This window comes from Zalophus californianus, chromosome 16 (genome assembly GCF_009762305.2).
Source record: "Zalophus californianus isolate mZalCal1 chromosome 16, mZalCal1.pri.v2, whole genome shotgun sequence".
NCBI lineage: Eukaryota > Metazoa > Chordata > Mammalia > Carnivora > Otariidae > Zalophus > Zalophus californianus.
The window spans coordinates 62,242,293-62,266,007 of NC_045610.1; the positions used below are offsets into that span (position 1 = coordinate 62,242,293).

The following is a 23,715-nucleotide window of genomic DNA, read 5'->3' on the forward strand; positions in this document are numbered from 1 at the left end:
TACAGAGTACAACAAAATTAGTCACTTTTATTTAAAAGAAACATTACAAATAAGTGCAAAATTAAATTTCATGATTAAATACACACAAAAGTAACATGCATACTTTATACTGAAATCCACATACAAAGTTAGTTGATTACATGACAGTGAGAGAGAACTGGCAGAACCGGGAGGGGCCGCCGCAGACTTTCAATGTTTACAACCTGAAATCAAAACCATACAATTAGGCTTCTGTAAAGGGAATTTAAGAAAACTGAATACGTACCTCTGGGAGTACTAACAACATAGAGCCCATAACCTGTTTTAGTCACCGATGCTAGAAAACGTTATCATGTGCCTTCCCTTCTCAGAATGCTAGTGAGAGCGGCTCTGAGCAACGACGGGGCACGGTGGGCTGAGGCTTCCCGCTCCTGCCTGGACGTCGGGCCCGGCCGCTGCGGTGCCCAACCCTTCCCTCCACATCCTCTAAATTAAGTGACCGTCTCCATGTTACTCCGGCTTCCTACACACAAGGGGGAAACTGAGGAGACCCACGGGGCACACGAAGCGCTCTGCTCGCCGCAGGTGATGCCAACAGCTCCGACAGACAGACGGGGACAGCTGTGCCACAGGCCCGCCACAGGCCCAGGGAGACCAGGACGCCGGCTCGCAGGGAGATGCCCACGCTAGGCTCTCTGACACGCTGTCTCTTTGCGTCATGTTCAGAGGGGAGAAGGAATTCCTTTCTCCTTTTCTAAGGCAAGCTGCTGGTATTCTTGTTCTATTTAAAAATCTGGTGTAATGTAAGAACTCACATTGACATGTTTGTTCATTTCCCCATTAGAGACTCAGCAAAAATGATGGAATCTATTGCCAAAACAAATTTCAGTTTGTCCATCCTTTTGTCAACCCAGTCCCTACGTGTGTACGGAGCCCCCAGGTGCACGGGCGGGGCGCAGGTGGGAGGGCAGAAGCTAGCGTCAAAGCTGAACTAAAGATCGCAGGCCAGCAGTCGGGCCTGGGTGGCTCAGAGCCACTGAGCGTCTACACTGCCTTGATGATGATTTGTCCTTTAATACTGGAAATGGGAAGCCCTGCTCAAGAAAACAGACAACCATAGAATGGCTTCAGGACCAAGGTCCCTGGGCAGTCCTCCAGCTGCTGACCCACGAGGCCCAAGGGCACCGGCACCCGCCCCAGGAGTCTGAAGGGCACACGCAGCGCTTCGGGGGTGGCCGGCTGTGGGTGCTGGTTGCACTCCCGGTGGAGTCACAGCTTGTCATCGGTCATTTCTAGAAACTGTGCGTAGACATCCCGGATGCACTCCCCCTTGGGGTTGAATAGGAATTTGTAGTAGCTGCCGTCTGCACAAATCGCTGAGACAGAAGGAGACCATTTTACTCACGTTGTTTCTCCCCTCAACGTCAACAGCAAGCAGACCTCACTGAGCTGAACTGTAAATGGCCTCACTCCGGGCAGTGACCCAGAGTGAACATGGGTGACAAGGGACCGCCCCCCATTCCTAACTGAGCGCACGCATGGCCAGGAACCCCGACTGCTCTGGGGTGGTGCATGTATTCAACTTATGTGTGGAGGGGAAAAACCCTGTCTGGTCACCAGTTCGAACACCAAATGACATGCCCCCACAACTTCCTGGGAAACCCCGGAGGGCAGGGGGCTGACGTCACCCCACATGGCCGTGCAGACCCCCGAGTGGATCCCATGGGCCCCCAGGAGAGCGAGCACAGGGCCGCCAGCTCAAGGACCACTTACCAATGACGGCATTTGGCTCTGTTCCAAAGGCACAGATGCACGGAGAGCCTGAGGGAACCTGAAACTTGGAAAAACTCCACTTGGAACTGAAGTACTTTGGAAGAAAACTAGCTGAGGCCAGACTGGGGGGGGAGGGGAGGGGAGAAAAGGCAGTTACGTCTCCATAACAAAGGTGAAATAACACAGCTCTCTTTCATTTGGCCTGAGCCCAGATGCTTCAAATTCTGTATTTCCTTTTAATTTTATTTCTCACATGAAAAAAACAAAGTGCTTAAAATGGCTTTATGGTAACCCCAGAAACCATCAGCACAAGAGGCACAGGTTTCTACTGTGACTAAATTATTTTGCTAAACACGGCAAACATGAGGACAGGCACTGGGGTTCAGGTCCGAGTCCTAAATCACAGGAAAGGTGACTGGATCCTAATCAGACTCTGTCTAAGGAGCTAAAGACGAGGCCAATAATGATGCCCATTTTCGCATCAGATCTGTGGACCCTTGAGCAATGAACAGGTGAGGGACACCAACCCCCTGCAGTCGAAATTCCATGTGTAACTACTGACACCCCAAAAATTTAACTCAGGGCCTGTTAACCAATAACAAATGATCAATTCACACCTATTCTGTACATTTTATGTACCACACATCCCATATTCTTACAAGAAAGCTAGAGAAAAGAAAATTCTAAGGAAGAGAAAAATATATTCACGGCACTACAATGTACCACGTGTCCGTGGCCTGTGGATGTCACTCCTGTGCCGTGTGAGGGTCAGCCGTGCCTTGTCACACAATCCAATGAGTGACTATGACTTTACACCGAATGTGCCTGAAGGAGGGGCTTAGTCCTCTTAACTCTGGGAAACCTACCTAGACTGTTTATTCCTTTTTGGATCTTCGGCAGCAAAAATGTGCACTGTGCCGTGGTCACTGGACACGCAGATGAGGGAAGCGTCCGGATTGAAGTTAATGCTGCAGAGAAATCAGATGAAGGTCTGGTTTCCTGTGGATGCAGAGGAGCCCGGCCCCCAACAGTAGCACCACGCCGCTATGTGAGCTGCCGCCTCAAACCTTGGCCTTCTCGAATTCCAGACAGCAATTGTTAGCACCACCACCCTCCATTAATCAGCCTGCAGTGCTCTCCATGGAACCTGAGGGTCCACACTGGGGAACAACCCAGGTGCCACAGCAGGGCCCCTCCCTGGGTACAATGATAAGGCTGGGTACCAGGGAGGGGAAGGGACTTCCTGTGGCCCCACCCTGAAGCTCTGGGGGCCCTGAGGCCACCTCTACATGCCAAACTCCTCCCCTCCAATGCCCTTGGCCCCTGGAGGTGCAGGCTGCCCTTTGGAGGTGGGCATCACTGGGGCTGGGCAGGCCCCCACTCTGGCTGGAGGGGCCCTGAGAGTAGACACAGAGGAGAGCCCCCACGGGGCTCCACAAGCACATTCACTAAACGCATATGTTAATTACATGTTTATCACACAGATCCAAATGCTGCTTGGCACCTGGAAAGGCCACAAATGCCAAGTGAAACCCCGCCCAAGCAGGGGGTCCACCACGGCAGGGCTGCGGACCCCGAGTGATTACAGATGAGCTAACAAGGTCTCTGGTGTTTGCCTTAAAATACCACAGAAAAATCAGCTGGAGGAACAGTGGAGAAGAAATAAAACTGGCAAAAGTACTAACAAACATGGAGGCAGGGTCAATGGTAGTTAATTACATTCTCTTTAACTTTTGTATGTGTTCCCGTAATAACGATCTAAAGTTAGTCATAATAAAACAAGCTGACACCTGGCTCTCTACAGCTGGTAGGGGCCCTGATTCTCCCTCAGTCACACAAGCCCCGTTTGACTCAGTCACTCGGGGCACATGGCGGCGGTGCTTCTTACCAATAAATATTGGCTGCTTGAGATCCTCTTCGTAGTTCCTGGATTAAATGCCCTGATGAAGTATCAAATATTCTTATAAGGGTCCCCTTTGAAAAACAGTGAAGTGTTTTATTATCATTCACAACTTTTTAGTTTTTTGAAATGAGTATTATAGTCACAAACCCAACAGTCCATACAACCCCTTCCCAACTCACCCACATCATCTAAAACTCAACTTTTCCCTCCGTTGTAGCCGAGAGTTAAGGTGGTGGCTCTCTGGCCCAACAGCACTGGGTAGGAGCCAAACCCCTGGGTGCCAGCCCTCCACTAACCCCCTGCACCTACTGCCCCAGCGGATGCCTGAGAGAACCCACAGCCTGTATGGATGTGTTCCTGGGGGCTTGTCAGTTCTCTGTCCAGAGCAATGACATCTTCATTGTAACTCCCATGGCCGGTTAGAAAAAAGCACAGTGATTCTATTCTGCTGCCAAAAAGATGAGGCTTCACCAAGTAAAATGACTTTTCAACAGTCTATGTCAACTATGACGTGATTACCAAGAGAAGGTGGCCAAGAACCCGTGAGGAGTCAGAACCCACAGGGAAGGGCTGGTTTTCCGCGGGGCCCGCACGCTAAGTCCTCGGGAGTGCAAGGGCCCTTGCGAGGGCGGCCGGGGCAGGTGTGCAGCTGTCACGGGAGGACACGCACTTACTTTCTCAGATGCGGTTGCAATTCTTGTTCCCTGCAGGTTGAGAGCAATGCAGCTCAGGACGCCCTCGTGGGCTGGAATGTCCACGGGCGGCTTCTCGGTGCTGGCCAGGTCCACGAGCTGCACGTGGCCTGTGTGTGTGCCCGGGAAGGCCAGGAGGGAGTTGTTACTGTTGGGGCACAGGACGCAGAGGCCTGATCGGAGATGGAGAGAACCCATCAAGCACTCACGACTGTCTAAAAGCCTCTGCCTTACCCAAACAAAACCTATTCTCTGTCCTCTAGCTCACGAGAAAAAAAAATAACTTACTCATGTGTTTTCATTTTTTTTAAGATTTTATTTATCTTAGAGACAGAGAGGGAGAGAGATCGTGCAGGGCGGGGGGCAGAGGGAGGTGGACTCCATGCTGAGCCCAAAGCCCAACGTGGGGCTCAATCCCATGAGTCTGAGCTCACGACCTGAGCCGAAACCAAGAGCTGGATGCTGAACTAACTGAGCCACCCAGGTGCCCCTAGGGTTTTCATTTATATTAGAATCACAACATCTTTTCATTATAAAAGGTATTAGAAGGCCAGACAAGCCTAAGTCCTGGGAGACTGAGCCTGCCTCACAATTGGAAACATCCACTGTCACATATCCGCCTTCCATGGTGCCAGCCACTAAGAATACAAAATTGTGAAATACAAACACTCCATTAACAACTGCACACAAAACCCCAAATACTTAGGAATAAATTTGACAGTGCCTGCATAAGACAGTGGACCACAGTGTAGAAGGAAACCAAAGTTCTGATGGATGGAGAGCTGATCTGCGCTGACCTACTGTGGTCACAGCTGGAGTGTACTTTGCCTGCAGGTCAGTGTGGTCACGATCCAAGTCTTTCTGCAGGCTTTATGAAATAGCAGACAAGCTGACACTAGACATCCTAAGGAAAGGCAAGGTCCTAGAATAGCCAAAAATTTTTTGTAAAGTAAGAACATTAGAGAACTTACACTACCTAATTTTAAGAATTATTTTAAAGCTCTTGATACCAAAGCAGTACGGTATTGATATAAGGACATATCACTGGAACAGAACAAAGAGTCCAGAAAAATCTTACACTTACTTGATTAAAAAAAAAAAAAAAAAGGTACCAAGATAATTCATTGCAGAAAAAAAGTCAGATATTCATAAAGAAAAATACAAATCTGGCCCTTTGTCTCACGCCATACACAAAAAAATAGATCAAAGACCTAACTTAAGATCTAAAGCTTCTAGAAGAACACATAAAAGAAAATCTTTGTTTTGCAAAAAACCACAGACCAACTGAAAATATCTGCAAAAGTGATAGACAAAGGGCCTTATCTAGAATATACAAAGAATTCTTACAAGTCAGTGAGAAGATAAAGTTAAAGGAGGAAAAGACGTGAAGACACCTCATAAAAGATGTTTGAATGGCAACAAGCACATGACAAGATGCTCAACACCACCAGTCCTCAGAGAAATGCAAACGAAACCCCAGGGACATACTAGTCCCAAGGCAACGCCCCACGTTCAGAAGAGTGACAATACCAAGTGCTGGGGCAGGAATGTGCTGCCATCCAGCTCTCCTAGGTCACCCACTGATGGGGGTGCAAGAAGACACCGCCATTTTGGAAAACATTTGTGAGTATTTTATAAACATGGATACATCACGACAATATGATCCAGCAGATGTGCTCCTCAGTATTCACCCAAGAGAAATAAAATAATTCCTCCAGGCAAAGATGTGTCTGTGAACATTCATAGCAGCTTCTGTTCATAACGGTCCAAATACTGGAGTGCATAAACAATTTGGTATATCCATACTATACAGTATTACTTAGCAATAAAAACGAGAAAAGAATATATACATAACACATGGAGGAACCTAAGAAATATTAAGCTAAGAGAAAGACCGCAAAACTTGAAGGCCAGGTGGGGAAAGGGGCCACCTGGAACTCTTTTCCACTGTGGGGGTAGTTTTCACGGCTGTTTACAATGACTAAATATACCGAATATAGTTAAAATGAGTGAGTTTTATGTATATTACAGCTCAATAAAGCTAGAAGAAAAACACTAAAAATTTTAAAAAGAAATTAAGATGCTATAATGAGGAACAAAGTCACATGCAATCCTTGCTCCGAAGAAAAAGAGAATGAAAGCCCTCAGAACTCAGTGAACACACACAATTCCAACGTCACCCAAGGAGCTCCTGAATGGCTGACGACGACAGGGGGAAAGTTCCCTCATTTCGCCCTCCCCCCCGGGATGGGTGGGGGGGGGGGTCTCAGCCACTCCCTGGCAGACCAGGTGCTGGCGTGAGCAATGCGGCCTGGAGAGCTCGCCCAGGAGCAGGTGGAGAGCAGCTAGGGAAAAGGGCATAGGAGGAAGAACGAGAAGGTTGTCTCCATCAGAGTGCCCCCAGTGAGTCTCAGGACCCATCTGACCACGGCAGTGCCACTCAGACAGAGACCTGCCACAGAGGAGGGCACCTGGCACTGGTCTCCACCTGGACGGAACGTCAAAGAGCCAACTTCCAACGTTACTCCTCTGCAGCTTACCTTTAGGATTATAGCAGGTTTCAAAGACATGCAACTGATGGGGATTATGTGTGAACGTAAACACCTTAATCATTGAGTCCAAAACAACCACAATTCTGCAAAGAAAAAAAACACAATCAGAACTCCTATTCCCAAAAGCAAAACTCAAGCATTTTGTGATTTTTGTTCTTATTATTTTGAAACTTAGAAACAGTCCAAACAGCACAGGCAGAAGGATCATTCTTGAATCAGAGCCCCACAAAGGCAAGGTCTCTGGAGGTCACCCATGAGCCCCTGGGGGTGTGGCAGGCACTGATGGACAAGCAACTCTCACCTGCACACCTGGGTACAGGCTGACTAATGGACCTTCCTGGGGTTTAAGAACACTTTCATCTAGAATAAGAACCGAGTACATGGAGCAGAAAATAAAGAAATTTTCTTTATATACCACTTTTAGGTATGTCTGGATAATTTAGAAATGTTGGAAACTGGAAAGTCCTTGGATCTGGCTCCAGGATTTGATTAGGGGCCCCTAAACAATCAACATTGCCGAAGTCACAAACCTAAGAATGCAGGTATGAGTCCCCTATTCACACCCACCTTGTTCAGCATCTTTGCCCCTTCCACAGCTGAGTATAAGATGTAAATCACACCAAATTAAGATCCAAATTAACAAAACTCTATCTTGCTGAATGTACTAGTAAAAACTTGTTCTCCTAAACACCATGCTAGCAACGGCCGAGAGAAGCCTGCTACGTTCAAGAGGTAACAGCAATGCCACCTTCTCACTAAGGAGTCTCCATATCTTCCTTTATCCTCCAGCTGGTAACATTTACTGAGGCAGCGCGTGGCAAAGCTGGACTGAGAGTGAGGGAGGCTCACCCCTTGTGTCCTCAGCGGGAACCTGCTGGTTGGGGACCATCCTCTGAAGGACTGAGGACCACCGGGCGCTGCTGCCAGAAACATCCACTGACGAACTGCTTCTAAACGGTCCGTGAAAGCCCATAAAACTCACACCTTCTTTGCAGCAATACAGAGAATCCCATGTCCTTTGGGTCATAAACTACAATCATCACATCTGAAGATGATTTTCCCAAACATGTTTCTTCCTTCAATATGAAAGTATTTCAGCCGTCTTCAGACAAACTTAGATAGCAAACCTACCGATCTCGCCGCAGCTTGACTGCTTTGACTTCTGTAGAAAATTCTATTTCAATAACAGTCTTCTTCTTCAGGTCATCCCAGATCATCACTGAAATTTCAGAGAGAGCTTATGGGCACAACAATACACAGCCTGTGGAGGCACAACAATACACAGCCTGTGGGGCCTCGCAGAAGGGTCCTGACCAGGTGGAGCTATTGCTCTCGCACTGCCCAGTCTCAGACCCAAGGGACACGTGCAGCCCACCACTCGCAACGCTGTCTCTGAGAGCAGAGCACTCACCTGCTCCCTCCCCACTCTTCCCTTCCAGTACCCCAGCCCAGTCTCCCCACACACACCTCCTTTCTGCCAACCTGGCCACACACACACACACACACACACACACACACACACACACACACACACACCCTCTTTCTGCCAACCTTGCCTAGTTGTCACACACACACACACACACACACCCTTTCTGCCAACCTTGCCTAGTTGTCTCACACACACACACACACACACACACACACACCCTTTCTGCCAACCTTGCCTAGTTGTCACACACACACACACACACACACACACACCTCACACACACACCCTCTTTCTGCCAACCTTGCCTAGTTGTGTCACACACACACACACACACACACACACACACACACACACACACACACACACACACACACACACACACACACACACACACACACACCCCCCTCTTTCTGCCAACCTTGCCTAGTTGTCAGGCAAACTTCTCCCCACCCCTCTTTCCTTGGTTTCACCTGCCTGAGCCAAGCCTAACCACAACTACTGCTGGAGTCTTAGAGACACACCTGGATCAAGAAAAGAGAGGCTTCAGTTTTAATGGATTAAAAAACCAGGGCTAGGGATTACTCTCAACCCCAGCCCGAATGTTCTTGCTCTTCTTCGGTCTCACTTTGCTGCTCACACTGCAGTACTTTATGAAGCATTAACAGTCTGCATCCCAAGGGCTGAGAAAATTGACAGATAACCTTTGAGGATGAGGGGACAGCAAGCAGCACTGAGCTGGGGAGAGGCGTGGGGGCGTGTGGTACCCAAGTATTTTCTATCTTCTGCATCTTTCTCTTACAAAGCTGTCTAGGAAGAGTGTGAGGTGAGGGAAAATAAGCTTCCTCAGCAGGTCATGGGCCAGGTGACCAAGATGGAAGGCAATGAATGTCTCCCCTAAAGGTCCTGACACCATGACCACCATGAGTCCTGGAGGTGAGATTTAGGGGTAAGTTTTGCCAGAATGGACTCAGTGACCTCAATTTCAAATCAAAAGATAACAACACCTAAGAGAACTACCAAACTTTTACTTTTATAAAATTATTTACTATTGAAGAGATTAAAATTTATAACCATTCAAAAATGAAGCAGAGAATTCTGTTGTTATGCCTTTAAAATGCCATCTGTTTGATAAATCTCTTCATTCCCAAGTCCCCAAAGCGGTCTAGCATGTTGGTAAGTGCGACAGAACCTCAGTCCACAGTCACCTCACTGAAATAATAACCTTCTGGGCAAAGGACACGTACACTCTTGAACTCGTAAAGCAGTTCAAAAGTAAACTTTCTCTGGTTCTGCAACCTAACACCAAAAAATCTGCAATTCAAAACAAATGTAAACTGGCCCAATCCAGACAGAATCCCAAAGATGAGCCATGTCAAGGGTGTCACAAATCCAAGTGAACTCTATTTTCAGAAATTTCTGGAAACAGCCTGGTGGAGCCCCAGAGCCAGCAGCTCGAACTCTCACTCACAAAAGCAAAGTGACCAGACACAATGCCCTGGACAGAGAGAAAAATCCACGGACCTGGGGTGACCTTCAGCTCCCTGTGATCTCCATGGGCTGCGAGCCACTGTCCTGGTGTGCTGGAAATTCTACATGTATACCCAGGATTTGGCATGTCTGTCTTTTAATACAGTTCCTGATAGCAAAAGGTACATTCACTAATTCTGGAATTCTCCTTCTTTTGTCCTGACTCAGTAAGAAAAGGCCTTTTGGCTCTGCCTGAACAGCTTGTGCAGCCTCGGCTGGGACCTGCCTTGTTGCACTGGGATGACCGGTCTCCTCTAATCTCATTTTACTGGTTTTCACAAACCGAAGACACTAGCTTTTTCACATTTCAACACCGTGTATCTTAACTTATAACTATTAAAATATTAAAGACTAAATTCAAGCAGCAATTTTGACATTACTGAAAAGCCACAGTGCTACAGGAGGGGCCAGCCTCTGGACTCTCTTTCCTCTTCAGTGATCAGTAACATGCTTCAAGGCAAAGGGTAACCCAGCAGCAGGACGTGTGCCGCCCCCAAGCAGCCCAGGGAAAGGAATTTTTTTTTTTTTTTTTTTTTTTAAGATTCTATTTATTGGGTGCCAGAGTGGCTCAGTTGGTGAAGCGTCTGCCTTCAGCTCGGGTCATGATCCTAGAGTCCTGGGATCGAGTCCCACATCGGGCTCCCTGCTCAGCGGAGAGCCTGCTTCTCCCCCTGACCCTCCCCCTCCTCATGCTCTCTCTCTCAAATAAATAAAAGATTTTATTTCTTTATTGGGGGGGAGCACGAGTGAAGGGAGTGGCAGAGGGAGACGGAGCAGACTCCCCGCTGAGCAGGGAGCCCCACATGGGGCTTGATCCCAGGACCCTGAGATCATGACCTGAGCCGAAGGCAGATGCTTGACTGAGCCACCCAGGTGCCCCAGGAAAGGAATTCTAAGCAGGCTCCATGCCCAGCATGGAACCCATCGAACCCACAACTCTGAGATCAAGACTCAGATGCCCAACCAACTGAGCCCCACTCCCCAGGTGTCCCCATCCCTGCACTCTGAGCATGGTGGCCTCTATGTCGCTTCTGGATGGCCTCTTTCAGAACTTATAAGCCACAGGCTCTGCTCACCCGGGCTATGCTGGCAACGATCCAGACAGCAACCCAGGCTTTCTGCCCGTTAGCCCTGGTCGTGACAAGCTGGAGGGGTCCAGCTGCCCACACCACTGCGGGCAGTTCTGCTCCCCATCCCCACTCACACTGTCCACCAAGCTCCTCTGAGAGCTGCAAGCCGGGGCCCCAGAGCCTGCCAAGGATCATCCAGGGCTCTGCACCTTTCTGTGCTCACCTGACTCCCCTCTTTCTTTGCCCCCTTATCAGGCCTGGGCTACTCCCTGCCACAGGGTCTCAAGCAGACCTCCAGCTCATCCGCACACACAAAGGCACCTCCTGGAACCTTCCCTTCCTGCCCAACCTGGAAAGAGAGCTGTCCACCTCCTCCCCACTCACTCAGGAACCTATCACCAGTGGGTCCCAACCCCATAGTCCTCCAGGGCCGCCAGGCTCACCAGCACTTGACGCAGATAATCCCACTTACTTCTCTCTCCCTACCCCTCCCTGTGAATAAGGGCACCCATCTCTGCCATCCCCGGTCTCACACGCTGCTTTTAGACTAGAACGTTCCTAAGCTAGGACCGGACTGCCTCACCTGGTATTCAAAGTCCCTGGATCTGTCCTCACCCATCTCTGCAATCCACCTCCACCTCCTCTGGTGTTCTACCTGCTTTCACAGATACCTGGGTTTACAGGTGTGACGTGTATACACACTGTGGTTGGTAAAGTTTTTGTTTCTCCCTTTAAAAGCCAGACGTTTTACACCACAATCTCTCTGAACACAGACTTAACACACACATACCAAAAACAGTATTCTTAAACCTAGAGCTGACATGGTTTTTTGTTCTATGTGGCAACCAAATCAATGTTTCTGTGAGTCAATGACTCTTTGTAGAAAAATAATCTTCCTATACCTTGCTTTAAAATGAACACATAACATTTATGATACCAACCCACAGTTGAATACTCAGAACAAAATGGGGTCCAGAGGCATGGCACGCCCCGTTTAGCCAACATTAATTGAAAAGCACGTGCTTTATGTTGATGGGAACAGGTGACCCTTGCCGCACACTTTTTCTCCTGGGAATAGCAGGGACAAGATGTCAGTGACTGGTCCTTCATACTCCACAGGGCCACCAGGGAAGAGCGAATGTAGCCGCAAACACCAAGACACTCTAGAAAGTTCCAGACATTATAATATGGAAGGCATGATCATTAAGCCCACCATCACTTTACCTTTGTTGGGGGGGTATTTCGGCTTTTTCCCACCACCGACTAAAGCTAAATAGTTGCAGCGAAATAACATTTCAACATGGCCAACTCCTCCTTCCAGAAATTCTGAAATGATATTGAAAAAAAGTTAGTATGTATGTTTTGCAATTTAAATACAGAAAAAAAGGGAAAGGTAACACTCAGCATTTGACTTTTATCGGCGATCTATACCTGACTACCATCAGCAATGAGACTGCCAGCTGGCTAGGAAAGAGAAAGAGCCGAGGGCTTTGGACCACCCTCAGCAGCCCGTCCTCATGAGCTGTGTTCCCAGGTATAAATGCTGAGCAGCCAGCACCCTAAGAAGCCAACGTACCAAAATGTATGAAAACTCCTATTTTAAGGGGTAGCAAAATCACCAAGCTCTAAGAAAGCATGCTAAATGCTTTAATATAAAAGCAGAGTTCATCACCTTTAAATACCTCTTCCACTGGCCTGAAACGCTCAAAAATGTTGGTGAACTACGTTAAGCACCTGGGTGGCTCAGCTGGTGAAGGATCTGCCTTCGGCTCAGGTCGTGATCCCAGGGTCCTGGGATCGAGCCCCTACATGGGGCTCCCTGCTTGGCGGGGAGCCTGCTTCTCCCTCTGCTTCTCTCTCTGCCCCTCCCCTGCTTGTGCTCTCCCTCACTCTCAAATCTAAAAAAGAAGTCACACATGGATTTTCAACTGCGGGGGTGGGTGTGTGTGTGTGCGCGCTCCGTTCAGGGTCAAAAGCAATGTATTTATACAAGCATCTGGGGTCTTCCAATTTTTTTCTTTCAGATAAAATCCCTTAGGGTGCCTGGGGGGCTCAGTCGTTGGGCATCGGCCTTTGGCTCAGGTCGTGATCCCAGGGTCCTGGGATCAAGCCCCGCATCGGGCTCCCCGCTCGGTGGGAAGCCTGCTTCTCCCTCTCCCACTCGCCCTGCTTGTGTTCCCTCTCTCACTGTCTCTCTCTCTGTTGAAAAATGAATAAAATCTTTAAAAAAAATGATAAAACCCATTAGGTATAATCGATGAATCAAACAGTATGTGTGTCTGCATAAAATGAACACATTTTGCCAAATTACCCTATAAAAAGATTCTACCAACCTAAACTGTACCACCGAGGTTAAGAAACAGGCCTTGAAATAGTCTCCTTCTCCACAGCGAAACCAAAGCTACATGCGAACGTGGTACCACCCCTCATGACAATCTGCTCACTCCCTTCCACCTCACACGCTTCCCCGTTCTCTCTAGTCCCTTCACCATGGACATGCTGGGGTGCGCACGGGAGCATGAAGCCTGTTACACAAAATGAGGATCAAGGCCCCCAACATACCGTTATGACAGGTAGGCTGCTGGACTGGGTAACATCAGGAATTGTGCACGACAGGTCACCTCTTTTTTTCCAGATACTTGGTGTGTCCCACAAAGGACCCTGCCTGTCTTATTCATGACTGTATCCCCAACCCCAGCACAGCACCAGACGCTGGAGGCACCGACCACTACCCAGTGGGCTCAGGAACACACAGCCCTCACCTGCGCTCCACCTCAGTCATGTGCTGTTCTTTCTCGGTCTCTGTGTCCTCTCTACTTCCCCACATATGGCTGCCAATGTCACATGTGTGAGCGCTGGTCATGTGGAAGGAAACACGGGTGACACGGAAGACAGGGGAACACCTGCGAACCCCTCTGCCCGCCTTGCAGGCTAGGCTAGCTGACTAAGCAGGGGCTGTACAAGTTCTAATCACCTCTGCACTGCGGAAGAGTTTGTTTCTAAATGAAAAGGGAAATTAACTTTTTAATGAGTATTCCTTGTTTCTATAATCACTGGATATCATATTTTACTTAAACGTATCATTCTTGAAACTTCTTCCTAGCACACGCTCAGATGTGAACCCAAGTCCTACACGTGGACCCCACAGGCTGCCATTGCAGGCAGTCCTCCCTGGAGCCTCACAGCTTTCTGGGAGTGGAGCAGAGCTGCATGCCCACTTCAGGTGTAAGTAAGATGGAGGACCCTCAACGCCTGGGAGGGAGTTGGGAGAACGCTGCCTCCAACGGCTCCCAGTCCTTGCCGGCAGTGGGCACACCTGGGAGAGGCAGCTCATGGCCAATCCCACCTACTCAGTGCCACAGTCACACTGGAGGTAACAGGGCCGACAGCCCAGATCTGGGGGTGACCACGGAAATGCAGGCACACTTCCTTCCTCCTCATTTAGGAAAGCAAACCGCCAAAATAAAATAGGAACAAGATCCAGCCCGTTTTCTGTCAAGTTATAAGTTGCCAGAAATTAACAGCAGACCAACCTACAAGTGCACAGGGGCGGATTGCTTAAAATACACCATCAAAAAGCACAGCACGGCCCCACCATGATCTTTTTCAAATTCACTCCAAGCTAAGCTTAGGGACAGACTGCCCCAGACCCAGTTAGGCTGAGCAGCAAGAGGAAACAATACTTGCTCTCAGCATGACAATGGCAAACCCTTCTGGAACTTAGACTTTTAAAGGCTTCTTGTCTAACGTATTTTTTTTTTTTTAGATTATTTATGAGAGAGAGAGAGAGAGCGAGAGAGCGAGAGAGCGAGAGAGAGAGCGCACAAGCAAGGAGGGAGGGGCTCGGGCAGAGGGAGAAGCAGACTCCTGGCCGAGCAGGGAGCCCGACGCGGGGCTGAATCCCAGGACCCCGAGACCATGACCTAAGCTGAAGGCAGACGCTCAACCGACGAGCCACCCAGGCGTCCTAACGTATTTTTTGAAAAAATCCTGAATTTGTTATAAACGTATCATTAATTAGGAAATAGCTGTCAATATATTGCTAATGATTCAACCGGAAACTAAGCCTGTTAACTCCTAAATTTCTAGGTCACTTTATTTATTTATTTAAAGATTTTATTTATTTATTTGACACAGAGACATAGCAAGAGAGGGAACACAAGCAGGGGGGGGCGGGAAGGAGAAGCAGGCTTCCCGCTGAGCAGGGAGCCCGATGCGGGGCTCGATCCCAGGACTCTGGGATCATGACCTGAGCCGAAGGCAGACGCTTAACCACTGAGCCACCCAGGCGCCCCGACCCTATTTTATTTATTTGTCAGAGAGAAGGAGAGCACAGCAGGGGCAGCGGCAGGCAGAGGGAGAAGCAGGCTCCCCACTGAGCGAGGAGCCCCATATGGGACTCGATCCCAGGACTCTGGGATTATGACCCGAGTCGAAGGCAGACACTTAACCAACTGAGCCAACCAGGCATCCCTCTAGGTCACTTTAAATAAAAAGTATTTGCAAGTCAAATTGTTTCAAAGTATTTTGTCACTATTTATCCATATAAAACAGAGTTGTCTTAATTCACTAAGCAACCAAAAAACAAACAAAACGCAGATTCTCAGAAGACTGATAGGAGACTCCCATCATGGCCTGAACCACTCACTGACCCACTCTCTAAGAGCACACGGCTGCTGGACTGATAGATTATGAAGGCACAAGCTTACACAGCACTTAATATGTGTGCCAGGCACTAATCTATGTGTTTTAAGCATTCTAATTCACTGATCTTCACGATAATCTTAGGAGGTAGACAGTTATCACCTCCCTTTTACACAAAAAGTGAGGCCAAGAGAAGGTGAGGAACTTCCCCAAGGTCACATAAGCAGCCTGGTAAGGGGCAGAGTCAGATTCCACCCAAACAATGTGGGCCAAGAATCTGAGCCCTTAACTGCCAGCTACACTGTCTCTAATAAATGCAAGTTATACACCTCAATTTACAAAGTCAACTCCTAGATATAAAGCATTACTTCCTGTTTTATACACCAGGGCTGTTGTACAAAGACTGCACTTGACAAAGGGGTTTCATTGTCAAAACATTTCTTAAAGTCCCTGATGCTGGGTTATTAGTTGTGACAACGGAAGGGGGCTGTTCAGTGGAGCACCAGGATGCAGCAACTCCCTCTTTACAGAAGGAAACAGTTCCAGCATCAGAAAATACAACTGTGCACTGAATAAAAACCAAAACCACAACTGCAGGAAGAAAAAGGATGTTTCTCATTTTCTATGATTTATCTGAGATTTGTTCATCTGTTGGCAGTGCTTGATTCTCCCAGCAAGTAAAGAGAGCAGGAGACACCAAAAGTGTAAGAAAAATACCTTGGGGGAAAAGTAAATTGAAAACAATTTTACCTGTAAAATTTACCAATTTTTCCTGTCAAATGGCAAAAGGATCACCATTATTTTAGTATTATCAATAGAAGTCCTGATTCCACTTAAGAAGCTTTTGAAAACTTGCATTCCCCGAAAACGTAACTTAAGACACTGAAATATGTAAACAGAACTACAATTTATTGCTACAGATAATATTTTCTAAGTGGTCATTTGTCAAGAGTCCCATATACTGAATTAAACCCATCACTTGAGTTCTCTACAACTTCACATTCAGCAGGGAGAGAGAGAATGGCCTGCACCACTGCCCCGTGTTCTCCCATGGCAGCTAGCGAGAACTGAAGAGACGGCAGAGACACATGACGCTTCAAAGTTCACATCCACCGGAGAAATCAGACCCGGGCCATGCCCACTGGATCACCCCTGCTCCCCGTCTAGGCCAGCAGAGGGCCATGAACCTATTTACTTCTCAAAACCAGGACACCGCCCCCCACAACTGTGAGATAAAATGTAGATTCTTTGAAGTCTGGAAAAAGGGAGAAACTATGAAATGTCAACTACTCTTACCTTGTTTCTCTTTTTCTTTTAGTGGATCGGTGTTATAAACTCGGAATCCGTTTTCCATCCCACAGGCAAAGCATCCTTAAGTGTGAAAGCGAGAGAGAGAGACACACACACACATTAATCCACAGTGGGATCTCAGCTAAGGGCCTCAGGGCCCAGAACAGCCAAAACAAGGGGTCTGGAGAAAGCAGTCTTTCCTAAGAGCTCTTGCAGATGCTTGGACAACACGGGTGTGGTCTGCTCAGCCACAACCACCCTCCTCAGGGCTGCTATTAAATGAGGTGCATATCCCGGCACAATGTTTTTGGTCATCTAATGTGGAAAAGAGCCTTTGGAGCCACTCCTACTTCCTCCTGCAGGGCCTTTCTCTGGCATTCCTGAAGACCAGCTGTGCCTGAACTTCATTCCACGAGAGGGGTTCACCAGCTACCTCCACAAGCCATTCTGCCACTGCACATTTCCCTCAACATCTGCCTTTTGCTAACACTCACCACTGGCTCCCCGATTCCTAACACATCTCTCGAGTGCTGTCTGTCAGACACCAAGATCTGGAGAGGCAATGACAGAACAAGAAAGTCCATGCCTTCTGGAGGACGGCTGTGAGCCAGCAATCTCAGCAAGTGTGGACACAGCAGACCGGGGTGGGAAGGGGCGGGGAAGGGCTGCTGCAGGATGGCCTTCCAGAAAGTGGCCTGAGGTCTCCCATGACCTCCTCCCACTGTAAACAAGCCTAACCTTGAAACCTCTGTCACAGTCACACACCAGGTTGTTAATGGTCCAATTAACATCCACCAGAACAGCCAAAATGGTGGAAAGCACCAAGCGTAAAGCAGGTTTGGAGGCATGGGAACTCTGAACCTGCTGGTGGATGGTGAACCGGTGCCACGACGCTGGAGCTCTGTTTGCTTCATCTACTACAGCTGCAGCTCTAGCCCTCAGTGCATAGGCCTCACAGAGATGCTCGCCACGACACGCATTACGATGGTCACGGCAGCGCTCTTACACCCTAACAGCCAGAAACTGGGAACCCACCCAAATGCCCCCCAATGGCAGACTGAATTAATTTTGATATAGTCACACAGAAAACCACTGTGCATCAATGAGAATAATCTACAACAATATTCGGCAATATGGAGAATGTCCCACAAACGTGATGTTGAATAAAAAAGCCAGGAACAAAAATAAACTACAGACACAGGCAAAACGAATTCACACAATGGAAGTTAGACCGGACTGTGGCCACAACCTGAAGGAGCACCGCGCGGCCAGGTGTGCTGTTTCTTCACCTGGCTGCTGCTGGAAGGTGTGTTCAGGTTGGAAAACTCATCAAGCTGAACACTTAGGGCTTGTGCGCTTTTCTGTAAGTACAGCATACTTCAATAAAAAGAAGGAAACGTATTACAAACACCAAAGGTTGGCAACCACTCTCCAAGAAGTCTAGGCATCATCCTTGCTATGTTCACACAACTTTTTCCCACAGAGGAAGCCCCAGCCCAACAGCTGGGGACCCCACAGGGCCCTGGGCTGGCTGGTGGGGCGGCAACGGGGCCCTGGACTCACTGGGGGGGCTCTCTCCTATACACAGGCACACCTTATTCCATGTTGCTTCACAGGCCCCATGCTTCGTCCAATCGAAGGTCTGTGGCAGCCCTGCCTCCACCAAGTCTATCAGCACCATTCTTCACAGCATTTGCTCACTCATGTCTCTGTGTTACATTCCGGTAATTCTAGCAAGATTTCCAACTTTTCCATTAGTATATTTGTTACAGTGATCTGTGATTAGTGATTATAACTCACTGAAAACTCAGATGGTAGCTAACATTTTTTAGCAATGAACTATTTCTTAATTAAGGTATGTACAGGGGCGCCTGGGTGGCTCAGTCGGTTGGGCATCTGCCTTTGACTCAGGTCATGATCCCAGGGTCCTGGGATCAAGTCCTGTGTCGGGCTCCTCACTCAACGGGGAGCCTGCTTCTCCCTCTCCCTCTGCCTGCCACTCCCCCTGCTTGTGCGCTCTCTCGGAAATAAAGAAAATCTTTTTTTTTTTTTAAGATTTTATTTATTTATTTGAGAGAAAGAGGGAGAGTGCGTGTGTGCACATACATGAGCAGGGGGAAGGGGAAAAGGAGGGGCAGAGGGAGAAGGAGATGGACAAGCAGACTACCTGCTGAGTGTGGAGTCTGATGCAGGGCTTGATCCCAGAACCCTGAGATCATGACCTGAGCGGAAGTCAGACGCTTAACCGGCTGAGCCAGCCAGGTGCCCCAGAATCTTAAAAAAAAAAAATTAAAGTACGTACATTTTTCTTTAGACATAATGCCATTACACCCTTAACACACTGCAGTATAGTATAAACATAACTTTTATATGCACTGAGAAATAAAAACATTCATTTGACTCACTTTATTGTGATAGTCTCTAGTACAGTGGTCTGGAACCAAACCGGCAGTGTCTCTGAGGTGTGTGTGTAGAGACTACTCACATACAGCCCACGTGCAAATACTACCACCCCGCACCCCCTTTCCCCGTAGCTACAGTGAAGTGGGCCAAGGACAGGTGTCTGTGGCCTCAGGTCTTGGTCCAGGCAGGATAAGCAAGTATATAGAGAAAGGGTACATACTCAAAAATTTGAGTTTCCTGAGGGAATAGAAAAAAAAAATAGGCAGCTAAATTATAGTAATGTACATCTCAACACTTAAGAGTCTTGAAGACCATCATGTAAATTATTTTTAGAAGATAAAAGTTTGAACATGTGAGATGTCCTTTTAAAAATGATTTCTTGTACATCTGAAACAAATGTAACATTATGTGTCAACTAATTTCAACTAAAAAATTTTATTTTTTTTAAGATTTTATTTATTTATTTATTTGAGAGAGAGAGAGAGAGAGAGAGAGAGAGAAACAGCATAAGAGGGGAGAGGGTCAGAGGGAGAAGCAGGTTCCCCACTGAGCCGGGAGCCCGATGTGGGACTCGATCCCAGGATTCCGGGATCATGACCTGAGCTGAAGGCAGTCGCTTAACCAACTGAGCCACCCGGGCACCCTCAACTAAAAAATTTTAAAAATAAAGAATGATTCTTAGGGGCACCTGGGTGGCTCAGTCAGTTAAGCGTCTGCCTTCAGCTCAGGTCATGATCTCAGGGTCCTGAGATGGAGCCCTGTACTGGGCTCCCTGCTCAGCGGGAAGTCTGCTTCTCCTTCTCCCTCTGCCTGCCACCCCCCCCTGCTTATGCCCTCTCTCTCTCAAATAAATAAAATCTTAAAAACAAACAATAATTTCTAAGCAAAAGTTGCAATGAGTGTTAAAAATACCGAAGAGGGGCGCCTGGGTGGCTCAATCAGTTGAGTGTCCAACTCTTGGTTTCAGCTCAGGTCATGATCTCAGGGTCATGAGTGTCCACAGGGCTCCCCACTCAGCAGGAAGTCAGCTTGGGGTTCTCCCTTTCCCTCTGCACCCCCAGCCCTGGCTTGTGCACACATGCGCACTCTCTCTCAAATTTAAAAAACGCTGAGTAGAAATTAAAAATCAGTATAAGTAAAAACAAAATGTAATAAATTCAATCATCTAGCATAAATTTTTTTTTTTATTTTTTTTTTATTTTTTTATTTTTTTAAAGATTTTATTTATTTATTTGACAGAGAGAGACACAGCGAGAGAAGGAACACAAGCAGGGGGAGTGGGAGAGGGAGAAGCAGGCTTCCCGCCGAGCAGGGAGCCCGATGCGGGGCTTGATCCCAGGACCCTGGGATCATGACCTGAGCCGAAGGCAGACGCTTAACCGACTGAGCCACCCAGGTGCCCCATCTAGCATAAATTTATAGAGAATTTAACCTAAGGGTAATCAGAAGTTTAAGTATAAAAGCATATTTTTTTCCTTCAAAAACACTTTACCTACAATTTGTTAAAACAAAACGAGCTGGGCTTACAGAAGGGTATTTTTCAGACAATGGAAATATGGCCTTTTAAGAGCCACAGCTGTATTTTATTTTATTTATTTCTTGAGAGAGGGAGAAGATCCCAAGCAGGCTCTGCTGGATCTCATGACCCCGAGACCACCACCCAAGCCAAAACCAAGAGTTGCATGCCCAACCGACCGAACCACCCAGGTGCCCCACAGAGCTGTATTTTAAAAATAATCTTTGATAAAATCTTTATAAAAATATAATAATCTCCACTGGTTTCTTAAATAATCAGCATCATTATGAGCCCTGAATACTGTACTGAAACTTAATTCAAAGATTCCTCACTCAGCATCAAGGCAGGTATCATAAGAACGAATCTCTTGCATTAAGTGACTTCGAGTCACTTGCGTTTGTAAACACAAAAGGTATCACAAGTTTTTATAGTTACTTCTCCCCTCCCTTACTACCAGCTAGCCATCTCTTTCCACTGAAAACATATATTTTTTTAAAGATTTTATTTATTTATTTATTTATGGGCGGGGGGACAACAGAGGCAGAAGCAGACTCCCCACCAAGCAGGGAGCTCAACTCAGGACTCCATCCCAGGACCCCGGGATCATGACCTGAGACAAAGGCAGATACTTAACCGACTGAGCCACCCAGGCGCCCCTGAAAACATATTTCTTAAGGAGTTGTTATATCACTGTTAATTCCTTAAAGAGCTTTCAATTATTATCAAACCCATTAAAAAACCTACTGCCGTCCTCTGGTAATCAAACCCCAAAACGTTCAGCCACATAATTGCCCAATGTCCAACATCTGGCCCCAAACTCATACCTCACTCATAAATACGTCTCCCAATCCCCGCAGTCCGGCCCAACCAAAACCACCTTCCGTGGCTCAGCCCACGGCACTCCCCGCGGCTGCCACCTCCTCCGAGAACCCGTCCCTGACCTCAAAGGCCGGAAGGAACCTTGCCCTCCTCCAACTACATGAAAACCTCCTCATCTCGGCATGTGCCTCTTTCCACCTGCCACCTCGTTCTCTCTCCGACGATCAACACCTGTGGGCAGCTTTAACCCTTCAGAGCCCAGCACAAAGTAAACACGCCAACCACAGCGAGGCAACCGCTGCACTGTCTAGTTAAAACTACCTTCACAAACGCGCGACCCACAGCACTACTCGGATTCTCTTCAAAAACAAAACTTCCAAAGCGACCACGTAAGAGCTCTTCAAGTCTGTCCCCGAACAGCAGCTGTCACCCCCTTCCTCCGCAGTGGGGAGGCAGCTCTGCGCCCCGGTCCTCCCCACCCCTCCCGCCCCTCCCCTCCCGCATCCTGCTGGCTTTCCCGGACGTGGCTCCACGAGCCGTTTAAATGACCCAGGGACCTCAGCTGGATTCCAAAACGGGAAAATAAAATGCCATTTCCCCCAATGGCATACTCAATAGTCAAGTCCTTAGAGCTCCTTTGATTTCACCAAACAAGAAGAAAAAACGCTAAGGGAGTCCAGTGACACTTTCTCACTAAGACCAACGCAACAGGCGAGGACCTACACCCAACTAGGTCAGTAGGCCTGCAGGACTCGTCAATAAAAAGTCTACGTACGCGGCTGAAAAGAAACTCGTGTTTTTCAACTCAACTAGAGCTTATCCGCCAAAGATCCTAAACCGGTACAGGAAAAAAAGTGGAGTTTCGAAGCTGACCCCAGTATAAGCCGTGGGGAAAAATCCGATTATCGTCGAATCCGGTGGGAGCCCGCGGAGGAGGGCGGACCGAGCGGGTGCAGCCGTCGGCCCGGAGCTCCAGAAAAGTCCGGAGGCGAGGGACCCGCCCCGACCTCGGCGCACGCCCCCCGCCCGGAGTGCGAGCGGCGCCGGCAGGGCCGGGGCGCGAGGCCAGGACAAAACTGGGGGTGGCACGGTCAAGGGCCGCCTCGGGGGGAGGGTGGGGTGGAAGGTGTCGGGGGGCGTCCGGGGAGGGACCAGGCCGGATCGGGGGGCGCCGGGGGGAGGGACCAGGCCGGGTCGGGGGGCGTCCGGGGAGGGACCAGGCCGGGTCGGGGGGCGCCGGGGGAGAGACCAGGCCGGGTCGGGGGGCGCCGGGGGAGGGACCAGGCCGGGTCGGGGGGCGCCGGGGGAGGGACCAGGCCGGGTCGGGGGGCGTCCGGGGAGGGACCAGGCCGGGTCGGGGGGCGTCGGGGGGAGGGGCCGGGTCGAGGGGCGTCGGCCGAGGGCCGGCCCGGTCGGGGGGCGTCCGGGGAGGGACCAGGCCGGGTCGGGGGGCGTCGGGGGAGGGACCAGGCCGGGTCGGGGGGCGCCGGGGGAGGGACCAGGCCGGGTCGGGGGGCGTCGGGGGAGGGACCAGGCCGGGTCGGGGGGCGTCGGGGGAGGGACCAGGCCGGGTCGGGGGGAGGGGCCGGGTCGGGGGGCGTCGGCCGAGGGCCGGCCCGGTCGGGGGGCTCCGGAAGAGGCCGGGTCGGGGCCCGGGCGCGCGCAGGGGCGCCCTCACCGTGGTCCTGGTTGAAGCCGGCATACAGCAGCCCGTTGCCGTGGGGGTTACACGGCAGGAGGTTCATGGCGCCGCCGCGAAGGTCCGCCGCTCCTCAGCGCCGCATGCCCTCTGGGAGGCCGGGCACCGGGGTCCCGTCTGTCCGGCGGAGGCCGCCGCCGCGCCGGAAGCGAGGGGCGGACGTGCGTGCGCGCGCAGCCAGGGAGCCGCGGAGCGCCGAGCGCATCCACCTGGGCCCGGCCAGGGTGGTGAGGGAGCGCCGAGAACGTCACGTGCGCAGGGGCGGGGCCGTGTCGGAGGCGGGGCCTGTGCGGAGGGAGGCGGGCTTGGGGAAGAGGGGAGGGGCCTGGCGGCAGGGTGGCGGGGCGGGTCTGGGGGCGGAGAACCACCTACGGGTCCGAGGAGACTGGAGGGCAACCTACCCGGGACCCGGGGCGATT

The 23,715-nt window shown here is 49.5% G+C and overlaps 1 protein-coding gene across 2 annotated transcripts; it reads right to left on the reverse strand.

The window, feature by feature from the left end:
* On the reverse strand, positions 1 to 23,473 carry WDR45B (WD repeat domain 45B). 2 transcript variants are annotated; one of them, XM_035724626.1, is made up of 10 exons: positions 23,276 to 23,473; positions 16,866 to 16,940; positions 12,150 to 12,251; positions 8,031 to 8,118; positions 6,888 to 6,982; positions 4,330 to 4,520; positions 3,641 to 3,726; positions 2,619 to 2,720; positions 1,753 to 1,874; positions 1 to 1,355 (listed from the first exon to the last, which is right to left on the reverse strand). In XM_035724626.1, the coding sequence occupies exons 1-10, from the start codon at positions 23,340 to 23,342 to the stop codon at positions 1,249 to 1,251; spliced, it is 1,035 nt and encodes a 344-aa protein (XP_035580519.1). In that variant the 5' UTR covers positions 23,343 to 23,473; the 3' UTR covers positions 1 to 1,248. The 2 variants fall into 2 exon arrangements, with proteins under 2 accessions (XP_035580519.1, XP_035580520.1); XM_035724627.1 differs by lacking the exon at positions 16,866 to 16,940.
* Between the last annotated feature and the right edge of the window lie 242 nt (positions 23,474 to 23,715).

What these genes read in the sequence shown, in the direction of transcription:
- WDR45B (XM_035724626.1), bottom strand. Translation starts at nt 23,342, where the DNA reads ATGAACCTCCTGCCGTGTAACCCCCACGGCAACGGGCTGCTGTATGCC. An exon ending in TTGCAACCGCATCTGAGAAA is followed by an intron (nt 3,727 to 4,329) that starts GTAAGTGCGTGT and finishes TGTTTTTCAAAG; the next exon opens with GGGACCCTTATAAGAATATT. An exon ending in CAAGCAGCCAATATTTATTG is followed by an intron (nt 2,721 to 3,640) that starts GTAAGAAGCACC and finishes ATTTCTCTGCAG; the next exon opens with CATTAACTTCAATCCGGACG.